The sequence below is a fragment of the Podarcis gaigeae genome (genome assembly GCF_964106915.1).
Source record: "Podarcis gaigeae genome assembly, chromosome: 11".
NCBI classification, from domain to species: domain Eukaryota; kingdom Metazoa; phylum Chordata; class Lepidosauria; order Squamata; family Lacertidae; genus Podarcis; species Podarcis gaigeae.
In genome coordinates, this window is record NC_139687.1 from 35133958 (window position 1) to 35151591 (window position 17634).

At 41.8% G+C, this 17634-nt stretch overlaps 1 protein-coding gene across 3 annotated transcripts; it reads left to right on the forward strand.

Annotated features, from left to right (window-relative positions):
- The first annotated feature begins 2 nt into the window (after positions 1–2).
- UTP15 (UTP15 small subunit processome component) lies at positions 3–14878 on the forward strand. Of its 3 annotated transcripts, none has more exons than XM_083703240.1 (14): positions 3–113; positions 337–500; positions 2330–2508; positions 2948–3040; positions 4021–4205; positions 4878–5056; positions 6203–6328; positions 7069–7204; positions 7809–7893; positions 8920–9069; positions 9646–9747; positions 11161–11294; positions 12473–12531; positions 14021–14878. In XM_083703240.1, the coding sequence occupies exons 3-14, from the start codon at positions 2419–2421 to the stop codon at positions 14212–14214; spliced, it is 1533 nt and encodes a 510-aa protein (XP_083559366.1). In that variant the 5' UTR covers positions 3–113; positions 337–500; positions 2330–2418; the 3' UTR covers positions 14215–14878. The 3 variants fall into 3 exon arrangements, with proteins under 3 accessions (XP_083559366.1, XP_083559367.1, XP_083559368.1); XM_083703241.1 differs by having other exon boundaries at positions 103–258; XM_083703242.1 differs by lacking the exons at positions 3–113; positions 337–500 and adding an exon at positions 659–713 and having other exon boundaries at positions 2298–2508.
- The last annotated feature ends 2756 nt before the right edge of the window (positions 14879–17634 follow it).

Consider the following 17634-nt stretch of genomic DNA (forward strand, 5'->3'; position numbering starts at 1 on the left):
AAAAGTCAAGCAGTCTCGAGGAGTACGCTTTAAGTTCAGGGGGAGGAGGAGGAGACAGATGATTACGTCACCACAAAAAGCTCCTCCCTCCGCTTTCCCGACATAGAGATAAGGTAAGGTGGCAAGCCCTAGGCTCTGTGGTTAGACTGCAGCGCCTCCCGCGTCCCTAAGGGCGGGAAAAGGAAGGCCTAATAAAATTCCGGTTTCAGGATGAATTATAATGATGGCGAGATGATATGAGCTGAATAGGACAGAAATGCGGGCACCGTCAGGCGGCTCTCCTCTTTCCGATAGGAACCCGAAGTTTAGTTGGTGTTATTTTCTTCCTATCTCTAGGACGGGGATCGTGAGCAGCAAACAACGCGCCGTTGTTGGCGGCAGGGGCGGCGCGCTGCTCATGACGTAAGCACCCTATCCGGAAGCTTGAGCGCGGTGATGGCGGCCTCCATAGGCGGCAACGTGACTCTAAAGCGCTGAGGAAGAAATCTTCAAATTCTGAGGTAAGATTAGTCCCTTGGTTGAAAGGCTGGAGGTCTTGTCCCGGAGGAAACACGCGCGTGTGACTTTCCTCTCAGAGGAAAGCCTCTGTGCCATCGCTGCAGAGCGATCGCATTCATCAGACCCCCCCACTCGCCTCTTACGTCTCTCTCACATGTAGGAGAGGCAGGAAATCGGCTGGCGAAGCTGCCCCTCAGTTTCAGGTCCGGAGGTCCGTACTTAACCTGAAACTGTTCTTAACCTGAAGCACCACCTTAGCTAATAGGGCCTCCTGCTGCTGCTGCTGCGCCGCCGGAGCACAATTTCTGTTCTCATCCTGAAGCAAAGTTCTTAACCCGAGGTAATATTTCTGGGTTAGCAGAGTCTGTAACCTGAAGCGTATGTAACCCGAGATACCACTGTATCCTGATATTTAAGTGAATATTGCCTTTGAATGTGGACATTCTGTTGAGCTATTCTGGCTCATTGCTATTGATAGCTTTCTGAACTAGTAACCATCTCCAGCACATAAAGAAGTACAGTCATACCTCGGGGCGAATACGCTTCAGGTTAAGCATGTTCGGGTTGCACTCCGCGGCGACCTGGAAGTAACGGAACGCATTACTTCCGGGTTTCACTGCTCGCGCATGCACAGATGCTGAAAATGACATGTGCGGAAGCGGCGAAACTCGACCTGCAGTCGTGTGTTATGTTCACTTCAGGATGCGAACAGGGCTCCGGAACAGATCCCGTTTGCATCCAGAGGTACCACTGTACTTTTATTTGGTCTATTCTGAACCTCCAATCCAATTTCATCATGTGATAAGCTTCATCTGGTGATCCTAAGACCCTAATATTATGAAAGAGGCAGAAAATGTTCTATTTACTTTCTCCACGCTATGCATAACTTGTGTCATGTGTTTCTTTCTTTCTCTCTCTCTCTGCTCCACCTCACTTACCTTTTTTTCGGGGGGGGGGGAGGAGAAATAACTCCAAAAGCTTCTCTTTTGGCTATGCTGAATTGTAATTATTAAAACTGAAGTCCAGCAATACCTGGAGTATCCCAACACATTGACTATTCCTGGTTTGTGAAGTCAGGAATGTTGTTCTGTCTTGTACATCAAGTTCTTTGTAAGCTGCAGTCCTAAACATGCTTATTAACTATGGTGTTAATAGCTGACATTGACTGAGAGTTTTGTTTGGATTGAGCTAATATTGACTTTGCTTGCACACTTAAGAAACTCAAATGGCAGTGCTCTGAGTTTTTGCTTTTCTGTAGTTTTATCAAAGGGCTGTAGCTTAGTGGTAGAACATGGAAACATAAGGTTATTGATTCAACCTCTTGCATCTTCAGGTAGGGTCTGAAATTCTGAAGAGCTGATACCAGTTACTGTGGACAGTACTTGGCTAGATATGTCAGTGGTCTGACTAAGTATAAGGCAGCTTTCTATACTCCTATGATCATTTACTCCCTAGACTTCATGTCAGTTCAGTTTGTAATTGCTTTGCACAAGATCCTGTCATCCTGGAGAAACTTAAGACAGTTCAGAGTTATTTTGAAACCACTTGTTGCTTTACACGTTCAGGATATATAAGTTTTGTTTTTGAGGCAAAATACTGATATGTACTGAGTTCTGTTAGAAGGGTTTAGACAGCTATTCTAGTCTGTTTTAGATACAGAAAACTGCCAAATATTGAAGCTGTATAATGAGGAACAAAATACTTGTTTTAGATGAGGATTAAAATAGGGTAACAAATAGTATGTGAGTTGCTTTAAAATTTGCAGTACATGTTTGCTTAGTATTATAGATAGATTTCAGTGTTTTGTGTACTCTTGTTCTCCCCTCCTCAGAAGCCTGGTCTACTTTTGCCATATGAAATTTGCAACGCTGGAAGATTATATTTTGCTACTTGAAGAACTTTTACTGTACTTAAGATAAAATGGCTGAGTACAAACCTGTTAAAGTTCAGTCTTTTCCAAAGCTTGGTGAGAAAGTAACAAAGGATACTTCGTACTGGAAGAATTTCAAGGTAATAATACATTGTTTCAATCTCACTAATTTGACTTGGAGATTGAAAGAGAATGCATGGAAACTTTGCATTTGAGTTCTGTACTTCCTTATATTAGAATAATATGTTATATGGTTTTTTTAAATAGATGTTATGACACTAGAGTGCAAAGAAAAAATTAAAACCTTTATAAAACAGCTATAATGAAACAGAGAAACAACTATGCAAGAATCAAGAGTACATGAATTAAATAATCAGATGAAATCCTGTACATGCAATTCCATATGGGAGTTACAGCACTAAAACAAATAAAACCTAGTACATTTTTGTATGGTTTTTAAAAGTTTGTAATCTAATAAATATTTTAACATTTTGATGTTCTTCTCTCTCACTTTTGTAAATATTCTGTTAAAGGAACTGTCTTAAGAACAAAATGTTAATTATGCTAACTTTTTTTTAGGCTCCTATTCAGATAAAGGAGTTTGGTGCAGTGAACAAAATAGACTTTTCTCCAGTTCCTCCATATAACTATGCTGTCACAGCTTCATCAAGGGTAAGGTTTAAAATATAGTCCAGTTTTCACAGCCTCTTCTTGTACTTGTATTATATAGGGCTCTGCTAAGTTAGCTTGCACACTTATTTTGTCTGCTTGTGTTGCAGCTGCGAAAGTAACACCATAGGACTGTGCTGCCTTTATCTGCAAAGGGCCTTTAGTATCCTGTTTGCCTTCATAAAGCCCTGTTGAAATTTTTGTTGTATACAGATAATGATCACCTGATTGTTTGGGGCATCGGGATATGTGCAGTATTTAGAAAATAAACTGAAAATGGATGGAACATATGCTGGAAGGAAAAAAGCATGTCTGGCAAGGAAGAATGGGGGGAAACTTACTACTTAAGCTGCAAAAGTTTATTTATAGATTGTAATTCTTGATGATAATATCATCTCTGTCTGACCTGGTTTGGATATAATGGTAAATTGTGGCTTAGAGCAGGGGTGGAGGACTGGATTTGACTGGTAGACCAGCTTGTTATCTCTCCCCCATCCCTTGCAAGCCAAATTTGACAGGTAGGTGGGACCACATGTTTGTCAATCACCTGACATCACAATGATGATTGCATGATTTGAAATCAAATCAAATGTATAGCCTGGAAATGGTTCACAAGATCCAATAGTCCCCTGAGTGTTGCACTTTTACTTTCTCCCATGTAAGTAACTGGTTACCATTCAGACCAGTGGGGTGGGGGTGGAGAATGAATTTTTCAGGGCTGTCATTGCATTAATGGAAAACCCTGCCCCTTATCACCATCCATTTTTGACACTTCATGCTCAACTTCCATAGAGCCTCTGCGCACAGAGCCTAGAGGCGCCAAATCTCCCCCTCTCCATCCATGAAGGGCCTTGTGCTAACAATAGATGGAATGAATGGCTGAAGTCCAGCGACAATACTGCTATTGGGCAAAAGAGATAGCTTGGTATTTCAGTTGCATCTGTATGTCATGCTCTCCATGTACACATTGCATTTTGTTCTAGATCCACATTTACGGTCGATACTCTCAAGAACCAATCAAAACATTCTCTCGCTTCAAAGATGTAGCATACTGTGCTACGTATCGAGATGATGGGAAGTTGCTGGTTGCTGGCAGTGAAGAGGGCATCATTCGACTCTTTGATACCAGTGGGAGAGCAGCGTTGCGGCAGTTTGATGGCCATACTAAGTAAGAGAGCATATTTTACTTAAAACAGGTCCATTCTGCAAAGATTTGTTTTACACTCTGTAAGATCACTGGGTATTGAAAATGCATTTAATGAGTGCTTTTTGTGTAATCACGATGCATCAAGCTTGTAGCCTGTATTTTGCACTGAATTTTTCTTTGATGACCTTCCTGCCAACTTGAGCTTTGTGTGCCTTTGTCTTGAGAGCAAGGCTTTGTCAGTTATGGTCCTGCTGTTCTGGAATTCTAGTCACCTAAGGAAACTGGCTCATACCTCAGTCCATTCCAGGTGGCTCACTTTAATATGTCTACTTTTCTTTTTCACAAAAGCAGGAAATTTCATTTAGCTTTCTGGTGATTTCGTCACATCAAATCATACATCCAAGGTCATCTCAGCAGAATATTCTCAGGATTCCCAATTCCTGGATTTGCCTTGAAAGCTTTTGTGTCTAGGTCTTCTAGAGATTTGTCAGTAGTAAACTACCTCACAGGCTTGTTGTGAGGATAAAATGGGGAGCAGAGACCCATGTATGCCTCCTTGAACTTGGAGGAAAAGTGGGATATAAATGTAGCCGTCATCACCATAAATAATACTGGAGATTAATGGAAAATTCACGTATGTGACCAAACATTTGCAAAGGACTAATTTGGGGAACTTTGAATCTTTCTTTTTAGAGCAGTACATGTTGTGGGCTTTCTATCCGATAAATTCCGAATAGTATCTGGAGCAGATGATTACACATCAAAGGTGTGGGACATTTCATCCGCATCAGAAATCGTATCCTACAACGAGCACACAGACTATGTGAGATGTGGCTGTACTAGTAAGCTGAATGCTGATCTTTTTGTAACAGGTTGGTGGTTCACTTTCTACTTCTCTGTATCACTGCTGGGCACACTTTCTTTGCAGATATTGCAGCTTTACCATAAAAGAGAGCTGGAGAATCAGGTCTGGAGGCCAAATGCAACCCTTCATGTTGTTCTATTTGGCCCTTGGTTCTCTTTCCCTATGCCCCCCCCCTCCAGACATGATCTGGTTAGGCCACACCCCTCACCAGCCCCATTTCATGCCCTCCTTGAGTGCTTTTGCCTGGCTGGAATATGTCCTTGAACCTTGATAATGGCCATTTGGGAGGACAGAGAGGTGTATATGTGAGACAACTAGCCTGCTCTGCACAAAGGTACATTTATTGCTCTGCCCACTTTTGCCCCTGGCCCCACTGGCACTTGGCTCTTGGGAGGTTGCCCAGAAAAGAATGTGACCTTCATTCTGAAAGAGTTTCCCCATTCCTGCTATAGAAGGCTTGCTTTCCCTATTGCTCTGTAACTGCCATTTGCTTCTCTAATTTAATGCCTTCTTAATATTGTTTTGCTTGTAAATTTTTGTGGCTCTGTTCAGGCAGAATGATTTTCTGATTAAGCTGATTTTTAAATATTTTTTGTATTTGTGTTTCCTTTTCTTCATGCTTGATCTAAGTAGAAGTCATTGCATAAGAAGACATAATTGTAGTTGGCTCATTTAAAAATATTGCAGCCCAGACATGGGTGACGAGAGAGGAGTCACTAAATGGCTTCTTTGGATTAACATCACAAATCAAATAAAAACAACCCACAGGTGTTTGCTGCACTCTTTTTAGTGAGCGATTTATTTTAGACTCTAACAGTAATTTCCGGAATCATGCTTGGGTAAAGAGGTGTGTCCCTTCAGAACAGCTGCTTTCAGTGTGATTTGGTGTGGAGGGGCGAGATGTGAGTTGATCATTGATGTTTTATATTATGCCAGTGGCTCTTTCAATAATACACTGTGCTTTGGGTCTGGGCAGGGTGGAAGTTGCACCTAGAACAACATTCCAATATTCTGTGTATGTTAAAATCTCGGGGTTGCATCCAGCTAAGTCATATGCAGTACAGACTCATTGAAATAGTAGGCTTGTAGTCATGATGTCAGCTGTTACAGCCCTCAAACTCTTCTTTTTCCTTATTTCTGGGATGCCTTCTAGGTTCATATGATCATACTGTGAAAGTGTTTGATACACGGGCAGAAAAAAGCGTCATGACGATAGAACATGGGCAGCCTGTTGAGAGTGTTAATCTCTTTCCTTCCGGAGGTCTTCTTGTGACTGCAGGTATTTTATCAAACGGGCAGTTTCCCTCCCTCCCTCCTTCCAACCATACAGCTTGTTTCTAGTTCTATCTGCAATCTATCTTACTTAGTTCCCTCTTTGTAATTGATAGAGAGTGCAGACCCAGGTGACAAGAGTGTGCTGCTGCAAGGGTCTGTACCATTTGTGGCTGAAGCCCTGTGCTTGCTAGATAGTAGCTTCTAAGTCTTTTTTCAAGGGTATATTGAAATGCTGTTTTCAATCTTGGTTTCCCATCATCTTTTTAAGAAAAAAACATGCAAGGTTGACTTTGGATTGTCAGAGGGAGATATGTGTGTCTTTCCTTTTGCTGCTGTTCATGTAGGTCTCTGTGTGTAATGCAGTCTGTATGGGAGACAATTGCTTCCTACTGTAAAGGGATGTTTTATCTTCTATCAGATTATATGTTCTGGGTGGGCAATATGTGGTCCTCTAGAGATTGCTGTGCTACAGCTCCCACCATCCCTGATCAGTGGCCATGCTAGCTAGGGCTGATGGCAGTTGTAGTTCAGTATCATCTAGAGGGCCACAAGTTCCCCCACCCATCATCCCCAGCTACCAGGACCATTGGTCAGGGATGATGGGGATTGTAGTCCCCCAAACAGCTGGAGAGCCAAGTTTGGGAAACCCTGGCCTAGAGGGAAAATTGTGGCAGTACTCATGCATGCCTCTGAAATGCCTTGTTTATTATTTGTGTACAAATAATCCTTTCTTCTTAAAAAAAGGTGGTCGTTATGTTAAAGTCTGGGACTTCCTTAGAGGAGGACAGTTACTAGTGTCCTTGAGAAATCACCATAAGACTGTAACCTGTTTGTGTCTGAGTAGCTCTGGTCAGAGGCTGCTTTCCGGCTCACTAGACAGGTTTGTATTTTTCACAGTTTCTCTTACTGGCTTTTCTAGAGAGCTTTCTGTGTAGAGGTGTAATTCCATACACAGAGCTGTGTGTTTTCTGTTTTGTCTTGTGACTTGTTAAAGGTGCCTTTATCACCATTAGCTTTCAGAGGGAATTTCAGAAAAATTCCTTTTTACCCAGGAATTTGGTGGAATTCTACTCCTGGCAACCCGAAAATCACTGGATGGAATAATGTTGTTTTTTTTTTAACATGTAACTGTTTTCAGAAAGTTTGTGCTTTGTTTTTGTCTTTAAATTGTGGATCTGTTTGCTGTCCTGGGCTCCCTCGGGAGGAATGGTGAGTTATAAATTCAATAAACAAGCAGACTGCAGAATGTAGAGCTGGATATACAATTTAGTAGCGTTCCAAGATTATTGACTTGCATGCATTCTTACTCTATTTCTGGTTTCCCCCCCCCTTCACTAAAAGATACGACTTGAAAATATGCGTTTATCCACATATTTTTTAAATATGGGGTGTTTTTTTTGCAGCAACTGGATGCAAGTCACATTTTCATGAAATATTTAACCTGTTGAGTACTCTGAAATCTGTATTTTTCCCCCTCTTCGTAGGCATGTGAAGGTTTACAGTACAACTTCCTACAAAGTCGTCCACAGCTTTAACTATGCAGCATCCATTCTCAGTCTTGCCTTGGCAGTAAGTACTAAAATAAACCTTCTGGCAAGCAATGATTACCTGACAGTTTGAAAATTGAGCTTACACACACACTAAGTCACACACTGGCTTCTTCATAGAATTGTAGGATTGGTAGGTACCCCAAGAGGTTTCTTTCAGTTGTGCTTGCAATAATGGTATGGAAGCTATGTGGGATACCCCCCCCCCCGAAAGGGGTCCGTCTGGAATGTATTAAACCAGGTTTTCTTTCAAATAGATACTTTTTTCACCAGGCAGGTGATTACAGGTGAGGTGACAGTACTGCCCAAAGCCATCTTAGATCACCTTAATTGTAAATAGCTACATGAACCATCAAATTTGGCAAGTTAAAGGCTGTTGGCACCAATGCCGATCACTTCAATCCCTCAAGCAGTGGACATCACAATCCTATGCATGCTTATCTTTAAATAAACCCTGTGGAACTTGCTTTCAAATAAACATGCATAAGATTGCATTATTAGACTAGAAGACGTAGCTGGGGCTTAACTTTGCCTGGGTCACAGCTCCATCATACATTTAAAGCTCTCTTGCTCCTCTTAAAGTCGTTCCCACCCCCAAGAATGCTTGGAGCTATAGTTGTTGTTAAGGGAGCTGAGAGATGTTAGGAGGCCCTTAAACAGAGTATAGTACCCCGGATTTTTTGCAGGAGGGAAGCTATGACTTTTAAAATGGAATGAGAGCACCTTAAATATGTGCTGTGGATGTAGCCTAGGCCAGGTAATTAGGGACAGGCTTTAACTTGATTCCATTCTTCCAAGGATGTCTTTTCACAATTGCCCTCTGCTCAGAATGGAATATTAGAAGCCACTTTCCTTATTTTATATACTGCCCTGATACCTAACTGCTGAAGGGCAGCTAAAAAAAAACAATCTCTCAATAAAATAAGTATTACCCGAGGCAATTCTTCTTTGCTGTAAATGGGAAGCTTTAAACTAAAGACAGAGAACTAAAAATGTGTGTCTGGGTTACAGGTTCTGGGTAAGCAAGCCTGTTCCTCTTTCCTTTTAGCCTGAGGATGAATCTCTAGTTGTAGGCATGACAAATGGAATACTGAATGTTAAACACCGGAAGCATGAAGGTGCAAGAGAGCTTCTTCAGCAGAGGAGAAGGCCCGCGTATAGGACCTTTGTGAAAGGAAAGAACTACATGCCGAAGCAGGTATGGAACGAAAGGATGCACAGAGCAAGTCCTGTTTTCTACTAGCAAAAGAGGTGCATTAACAGATCATGTTTTTGAAACTGAGTAACAAAGACTTAAGGGAAAGTTAGTTAGGCTGCAACATTTCATTGACTGATCAGTTGGAGGAACTTAGGAAGCTGCCGTATATTGATTCAGAACGTTCCCTACTTTTAGTGTACAGTGGTACTTCGGGTTACATATGCTTCAGGTAACAGACTCTGCTAACCCAGAAATAGTGCTTCAGGTTAAGATCTTTGCTTCAGGATGAGAACAGAAATCGCGCAGTGGCAGCGGGAGGCCCCATTAGCTAAAGTGGTGCTTCAGGTTAAGAACAGTTTCAGGTTAAGAACGGATCTCCGGAACAAATTAAGTACTTAACCCGAGGTAACACTGTACTGGGTGTAGGGGAAAATAAACTTGACAAGAACAAAATGTATCTGGTTTTGCATTTCTATGGCAGGATAAACTATGCAAACAATACAAAGGTGATATTGAAGTAGGTGGGATGGTGGTTTGTGGGTTTTATCATGGATTGTCTCTCCCTTCGGTTTTTAGGAGGATTTCATTGTCAGTAGGCCTGTCAAAACCTATTTGAAGAAATATGATAAGCTCCTGAGAAGCTTCCAGGTTTCTAAGGCTCTTGATGCTGTACTTGAGGTAAGCTAGTAGGACTTGAGTCACCTTTTAGGTTGGATGATTCTGTTTGTTACACTATTGTACCGTAAAACTCTTTCCAGTGAATCTGCCATAAAATGATCCATAAACAAAGGCCTTCTATTGTTCATAAGGCTGTGTACAACTAAATAATTGTGCAGAATGACTCCCACAAGTACAACAGAACTTGTCCTTCCTCTGCTCTGGGGTCCCTCCAGCTCTGGATCAGATTTGGGGCTACGTGGAGGGAGGAGAGGGAGAGGCTGTTCCATTGTGTTTGCAGTAGTCATCCTGTACAGTCAATAATTTAGTGAGATACAGCCCATAGTTACAGCATGGATGTTACTGCCAACGGTGGGAAATCTCAAGAAAAGGTTGTGTATTTTTGTGGTTGTTGGCATCCGTCTGTCTCAAGAGACAGTGCAGTGTGCCTTCGGGGGTGAAGTCAAACTCTTGTGTCAGAAGCACCAAAGTGACCTCCCCAGGGTGTAAGCCTGTATGGAGGTCCTGGACTGCTCAGGCAAAAAGACGACCCTCTCAGTCTTGCTGGTGTGGTCTAAAGCACAGCGAAGCAATACATTTGGCACCAGCAGGAGTTGTCGGAAGGCGCCACCCAACTGTCTTAGGGACTCCACTCCATTTGTTTAGGGTTTACTCCTGAGCCTTAATGAACTAAAAAAAGACTCAGGTGCCTTTTTATATTTGATGAGCCATGCTTTCTTCTGTTTCATATACCTACTTATACCAGAAAGCAAAACTCACAAGCGCTAGTCTTGGAGTAACTGTAGAGTAGTAGAACTTTCTGTCTGGCCGATTATGGCCCTCTAGACCTCTCCATCTGTCCCTGGGACTCTTCCCAGGCCACATCCTTCACTGGGTCTGCTTTCCTGTGTCCTTGAGTGTATTTGCCTGCTAGAATGTGTCCTGGAACCCTGATTATGCCACACATGCCTGGACAGAGAGAGAAGAATGAGAGTATGTGTAAAACTAATCTATACATGTCAAACTTTTCATTGCTCACCCTACTTTTCTCTCTGGCCTCACCTAGTGCTCATATGTGGCCCTCAGAAAGTTGCCCAGAAAGAAATGCAGCCTCCTTGCTGAAAAACATTCCCCAGCTCTAGTCCAGCCAAAATCTACAGACTCTTATCACCACTGCTGGGCATGGGCTCTATTTGTAGAAATAACATCTTATTTTGGTTGGGAATAGAAGGCAGAGTTGTAGATGTTTCACTTGATAGTCCTTGAGCAGCTCCTTGCTATTAAAGGACTGACAGGAACTGGAGGCTTAGAAGCACAATGAGCTGTCCCGTTAATGAATTTTAGATACATTCTGAATGCATTCCCTTTTCTTTATGGACAAGGCATGATTCAAATTGCTTAAGTTCATGCAATCCCCTTGCTTTGTGCTTCTAGGATTCTGCGAGGAAAAAGCCACCTGAAGTTATAGTCACGGTCTTTCAGGAATTAAACCGCAGAGGAACCTTGAAAAACGCACTCGCAGGGAGAGATGAAAAACAGCTCAGTGTCCTCCTTTCTTTCTTGATAAGGTAATTGCTTTCGTAATTGTGTTTTCTGGGCCAAAAAATTGTGCTACAGATTGAGAGAAATGGCACTGGGCATTCTGCTTTCTAAAGCAAGGCTTTCAGACAGTTCTGCCATGTCAAAGTGGAACAAAGAAAGGTCAGCTTGTGAAGGTTTGGGTGGGATGATCACAGGAACCCAGTCCTGGCAAAGCACTGCTTAGCATCTATGTACACATCTGAACTAGATGCCTACAGCCAGAGAGCCAGCAAGTTAGGTCAGATCGGCACATGCAATTCAGCCCCCCCCCCCCCCCCCGCTTTTAGCTCTCACCTCTCCTCTTCGGATTGCTGCAGAAGGAGCTATGGAGACGTTACTGGGCAACAACTCCCTTTCTCCTTGGTCATTGGCCATCCTAGCCAGGGCTGATGGAAGTTTGAGTCTCTGCAGCATCTGCAGTTCATAGTGTTGGCTACGCCTGCTTTTTAGCAACTTTATAGCCCCATTACTTCCTTTCCCTGCCTGGCACATGGCATGTGTTCCTTCTTTTCAAAAGTCATTGCGTTTGCAAGCTTCTTAAAAAGAAATCCTTTGCCTGAAAGTTGTGGCTCTCTTCTCCTTTTCATGCATCACCTCTGGTTTCATGAAGCCCAACTATCTAGCTGTTTAGAGGTGGAAGTCCTCCATGTACATTAGTACCTCGGGTTAAGAACTTAATTCGTTCTGGAGGTCCGTTCTTAACCTGAAACTGTGCTTAACTTGAAGCACCACTTTAGCTAATGGGACCTCCCGCGCCGCTGCTGTGTGATTTCTGTTTTCATCCTGAAGCAAAGTTCTTAACCCGAAGTTCTATTTCTGGGTTAGCGGAGTCTGTAACCTGAAGCGTCTGTAACCCAAGGTACCACTGTATGTGATTCTTTAATATGGATGTTGGAATGGTATAATCCTTAATTCTTACTTATTCTGAATACCTAGCTCATAGAAGAGAGGTAAATATGATTGGTAGAAGTACCCTCACTTCCTCTCTCGTTAACAGAAATAGGATGGAAGGGAAGGAACTTTGGTAGCCAGCAGTTGTCCTCTATTTCTCACTTGCATCTCACCATCTCCATACAGCACCTTCTCCCTATGACAGAGAACATAGCCTTCAGTGTGTTTCTTCTACAATAGTGAAAATTGCTAACATCTGGCTATTAACTTGCAGACACGTGACTGATGCAAGATTTGCTCCTGTGCTGATAAACATTGCAGAAATGATTATAGGTAAGTACTAATATCTGACAATACTAATAGAATTGATTCATACCCAGGTAACCCAAGACACCCTTTTTCTGTTCACAAAGAAGGATGCCCATGCTATGTATTGGTATGGCCTTTGCTTTGTGTACAAGGCTTTCTTACACTACCATGATAACCAATTTAATAGAAGTTTGTGGTCTGAAGGCGCACGATGTGGGTCGGGATCTGGTTAGTGACTGGATGAGAGATCGTCTGATCGCTGCATGTGCCATCCTGAATTCTACTATAGATGAAAGGAGGAAAAGGCATGGGGTCAGGCAAGGGGCACTGCAGTAGGAAAGAGGAAATTGGCTGAAACTGAGCAGAGACACCTTGTGCAAAGGGCCTGATTTTTATTTCCTTGCTCCCACTGCAGCACCACTTTTCATCCCATGGCATTTCACAGGGGCCCCCGAATCCATAGTTTGTGCATCTTCAGAGGGCCGCAGTGGAGAGGAGGGGATGGCGAAATCCCCTTGCATGAATGTCCTTATGTTGTTGTGCCTCTGGATGCAAACCAATAATTAAACTTAAAGGCCTATGTATATTAAAAGATATTCACCTGGTATGTAAAAAGTGGTTGGCTCTGGGGTCTTCTTTGAGCAGAAGACCAAGGACAGGGTGCTTCAATTGAAAAGATGCTGAGTTCACTTGCCACCCGCCCGATCTCTGGGTGGCTGAGGCACCTTGATGGTCTGATGGAGATCATAGTTACTGGGCAGTTTGCTGTGTGAGAAGCTGACCCTTTTAAAGTCGACACATACAGTTTTGCTTGTGGCTGGATTTAAGCCCTTTCATAGAAAGCCTTCCATGCCACTCATGTCCTTTTTTTGCTTTCCACAGAGACTAGATAATTTATTACGGTCAAAAACCAGCTCACGTAACATAACAATAAAAACAGCATTCATAAAGATAAAAAATACAATTGGAGCAGATTGCAGCAATAGCTCATGAGTTAAAATTGAGATATATACATACACCCGTACAACTGAGATTTGGGCTACCATAAAAAAAATTGACCCTGAGACTAATTGAAAGCTGGTTGTGACTTATGTTGCCAGCTGCTTTGGAAGCTTGAGCAAAGCACTTTTATAAATATATTGATAATAATAAAAGGTTTCCTTCTAAAAAGCAAAATTAATAAAATATCTGCTTATAACAGTTATAAGGGTAACTGTTAATTGAACAATTTTGAAAGCACTTTTAGACCTCATTTTATTTTATTGAAAAGCACTTTCTTTTTTTATAAACAATGACCGTCAGGATGATCATAGCATTTGTATTGCATTTATTAAACTTCTCACTGCCTCTTTCATTTGATGCAAGATGCTAGCCTGCAAAACCTTGCTGTCTTCAATAAAACGATTTTAGACTTTTTAAAGGTGCGGCTGGAAACTCGTTTTAGGCTTATAAGATGTGATAAACCCCATTAAGCAGGGAAGTTCCATTTTAACTTGTATCTCTTCCTTCACAGAAATCTACATGCCTGTGGTTGGACAGTCCTCGGTTATTGACAGGCAATTTCTAAAACTTCAAAATCTCATTGAAAAAGAGATTGATCTCCAAGAAGAATTACTAGAAGTCTTGGGGATGATGGATGCACTGTTTGCTACCATGGCAAGAAAAAAGCCCATGGGACTGGACAAGGACAGTACTGATGGTTTATAGAGGGCACTGGAACAATGTCCATTGCTGGACAACTTCACTTGAGAGTTCATTGCATTTGATTCTTATTTTCACTATACCTTTCCTCCCAAAAAAGTATTGCTTTAAAGCAGGAGAAAAATGGCAGGGTATCTTTTTGAAGGGTACAAATTACTGGTGATTGAAGAACAAAGACCCTTTGGGATTTATCTTTTTTTGCCACAAGGTGTTTTTTTTTTAATCAGAAGCAATTTAACTGTTAAAATATTTCTGCCTATATTGTGTAAAGTTGGACTTTATTTATACAAACCCATTGGGCCCTCAATTATATGGTCACAGACAGATAATTCAGGTATCTTCAGCTTTTTCTCCTTGCTTTCTTGAAGAGACATTTATGGAATACCCAGCTATTCAAATAGAAAGAAATATGGCAGTTTCAGTGAAATTAGATGGCGTCGTTTCCGATTTTAAATTTCTCACATGGAACCATTGGTGGTCAGTAAGGCCTGATTTCACGTTGGAAAACTATATGCGTGTTCTCAGCTTTTCAACAGAATTCATGCTATGTGTGTTAAATATGAAAATGACATCATGTTTAAATAGCATCTGATGCTGCTTATGATGAATATATTTCCCTTTTTAAAAATAACTTAGGATTTTATCCTAAGGATAAAATTTTTAACATCAACACTGACTTTGGCTACATTATTTATTCCAACTGATTAAAACACGTTGAGTATTTGCTAAATACACGGTTGATTTCTCCTCCGCATCACATCATAGGAATAGGAGCAGTCTGTTTTGTACATTGATGCCAGGATTGCCCAATGGTGGCTATGTATGTTGATAATTGCCAAATATGTAAGAAGTTTACATTTGATCTGTACCATGATATTGTGCTTCAAATCAGCAAGTTATAAGTTAAGGTCTGAATATACTCGTTTTACCAAAATAGGAATATCATCGTTATCAGGAAAAAAATGTGTGCCTTTTTAAAGGTGAAAAAATGGGACCACCTCTTGTAACTTTCACACCAACAAGCAGCCTCTTCACTTTTAACATCTTTCAGTGCAAAGAATCCAGATGCTGGAAGCTTAGTAAACTGAAGAGGCTATTTCTGCTTCTGTTCTACGCTGGTGGAGGCACATGATCACTGAATAAGAAGCAGTTACTACCTAGCAAGTTAGTACCGTCATCTCTTTTAGCCAGGGTTCTGGTTTTAGTCTAGTATATTTATGTTAAAAAGGTAATTGTAAAGGACCCCTAGATGGTTAAGTCCAGTTGAATTCGACCATGGGGTTGCAGCACTCATCTCGCTTTCAGGCCGAGGGAGCCAGCGTTTCTCCGCAGACAGCTTTCCTGGTCATGTGGCCAGTGTGACTAAACCGCTTCTGGCGCAACAGAACACCATGATGAATGCCAGAGTGCACTTCCGGGTCATGTTGCCAGGATGACTAAGCTGCTTCTGGCGAACCAGAGCCGTTTATCTTCACTCTGGTATGCTTTCAAACTGCTAAGGACAAAGCCAAGGGAACTCACCCCGTCACATGGATTACAATTGGCTAGCCCAAGAGGCTCAGTGCTTTAGATCACAGTACCACCTGCTGTTAGCAAGTTATATGTTAGCAAACTAAAAGCAAAACATGCTTTTTATATATGGAAGATTTTTTTCATCTGTTGGATGCCTTGAAAAAGACCTTGCTCAAACTAGAACTGCAAGCCACAAGGAAAATCTTCATTTGTATCCTTAAACCGTTTCGGAAGTTCGTTCTTAAACCAAAGCCATTCTTAAACTGAGGCACGCTTTCCCTAATGAGGCCTCCCATCACCAGTGCCCTTCGACCATTCGGATTCCGTTCTTAGACCGAGGTAAAGTTCTCAAACTGGGACACTACTTCTTGTTTTGCAGAGTTCGTAAACTGAATAGTTCGTAAACAGGACTGTTCTTTAACTGAGCTACCACTGTATCTGGATTTTCTCCCTAGAAGGCAGGGCTGATGAGAACTAAATGTGAACCTATACAGCTGTTTAGAAAATCTATGTGATTAGAGCTTCTGGAAGTAGCTCTTGCTGTCCATTGTGCTGTGGTCTATTGCTTATCTGTAGTTTTACTGAAGGGCTGTAACTCAGTGGTATTTTCTTTGCTAATGAAGCTTGTATGTGTTTGCTACCATCCTTGCTTGTGCTGAAGCTACTTCTGCAGAAACAGAACGCTCACAGGTAAGTCTGAAACCTTGCCTTCTGGTGCTAGTAACCTGATATAGTTAACACATAGCCTAATTGCCTGTTTCAAGGTGAGTTATTCTTAGCACAACTATGAGTTGAGGTGGCCTCCAGATGAATCTCGAGTCCTGGGTCACAACAACGTTATATTCTTGTCATAGGAAACCTTCAAACTTCTTCTAAAAATTATGACTTTGCAGTGAAACATGGAGAAAGATCAGGTGACTGGTTTCGTTAGGGGTGGTGTAGTCTCTTCTCTCCCCCCCCCCACTCCATTGTGCAGTAACGCAGAGAGATGGTTGTGAAATACAACCCAAGCAGTTTCAGTGAGAGAAGGAAATCCAAGATGCTTCCAGGGTCACTGGGAAAGCTTGTGTATGGACTCAGCATGCTGGTTGTGAATGCACCAGGACTAGCTGTTCCAGTACTACAGCTTAATGACAGTTACAAAACACACAATCTTAAAGCTTAATATGAGGTTTTCTTGCAGAGAAACGTGTTTAAAAACATGATGTTTTATTTTGCGAAAGTATCATTTTTTTTCTGGAGGCCTGTAAGCTTTCATTGGTGCAATCGTCAGATGTATCCACCACCAAAACTGTAGCTGCTTTCTCAATGGGGGCCAATTTTAGTTGGTGGAATGGAGAGTTAAGAGCGCAATTGCAAGCAGGCCATTTTGGTGAAATGCTGAAACCAGATGGGCGGTGGGTGGGAGCAATGTGATGATAACCTTACTTTCCAACAATCACTAGGGGTCCTTGTTAAAGTCATACATTTATCTCATACTGCTTTCACTGTCTGAAAAGATACCTGTCATGAAGATCCACAATTTGCATAAAGATAATAAACTATAGTGGCCTGGTTTTTTTTTGAACCACAACCGTTACTAATTTTATCTACTACATACGTTTTTAGAGAAAAGTGTAGCCTTTTAAAAATAAAAAAGTTGCATTACTTCAAGAGGCATGTCTGTTTCCAGTAATTTATATAGAGATGCATGATGTCGGTTTCACTACTTTGATTTTCAAAGTCCCAGCTTAGGAATGGGGAAACTTGGACCCTCCAAATATTTTGGGGCCACAGCTCCCAACATTCCTGATCCTTGGCTATGCTAGCTGGGGCTGATGGGAGTTGGAGTTCAGTAACCTCAGAGGGCCACAGGTTCCCCATCCCTGTCCTAACCACACTAATAAGTTGCTTGATTGACCCCCTAAGATACCT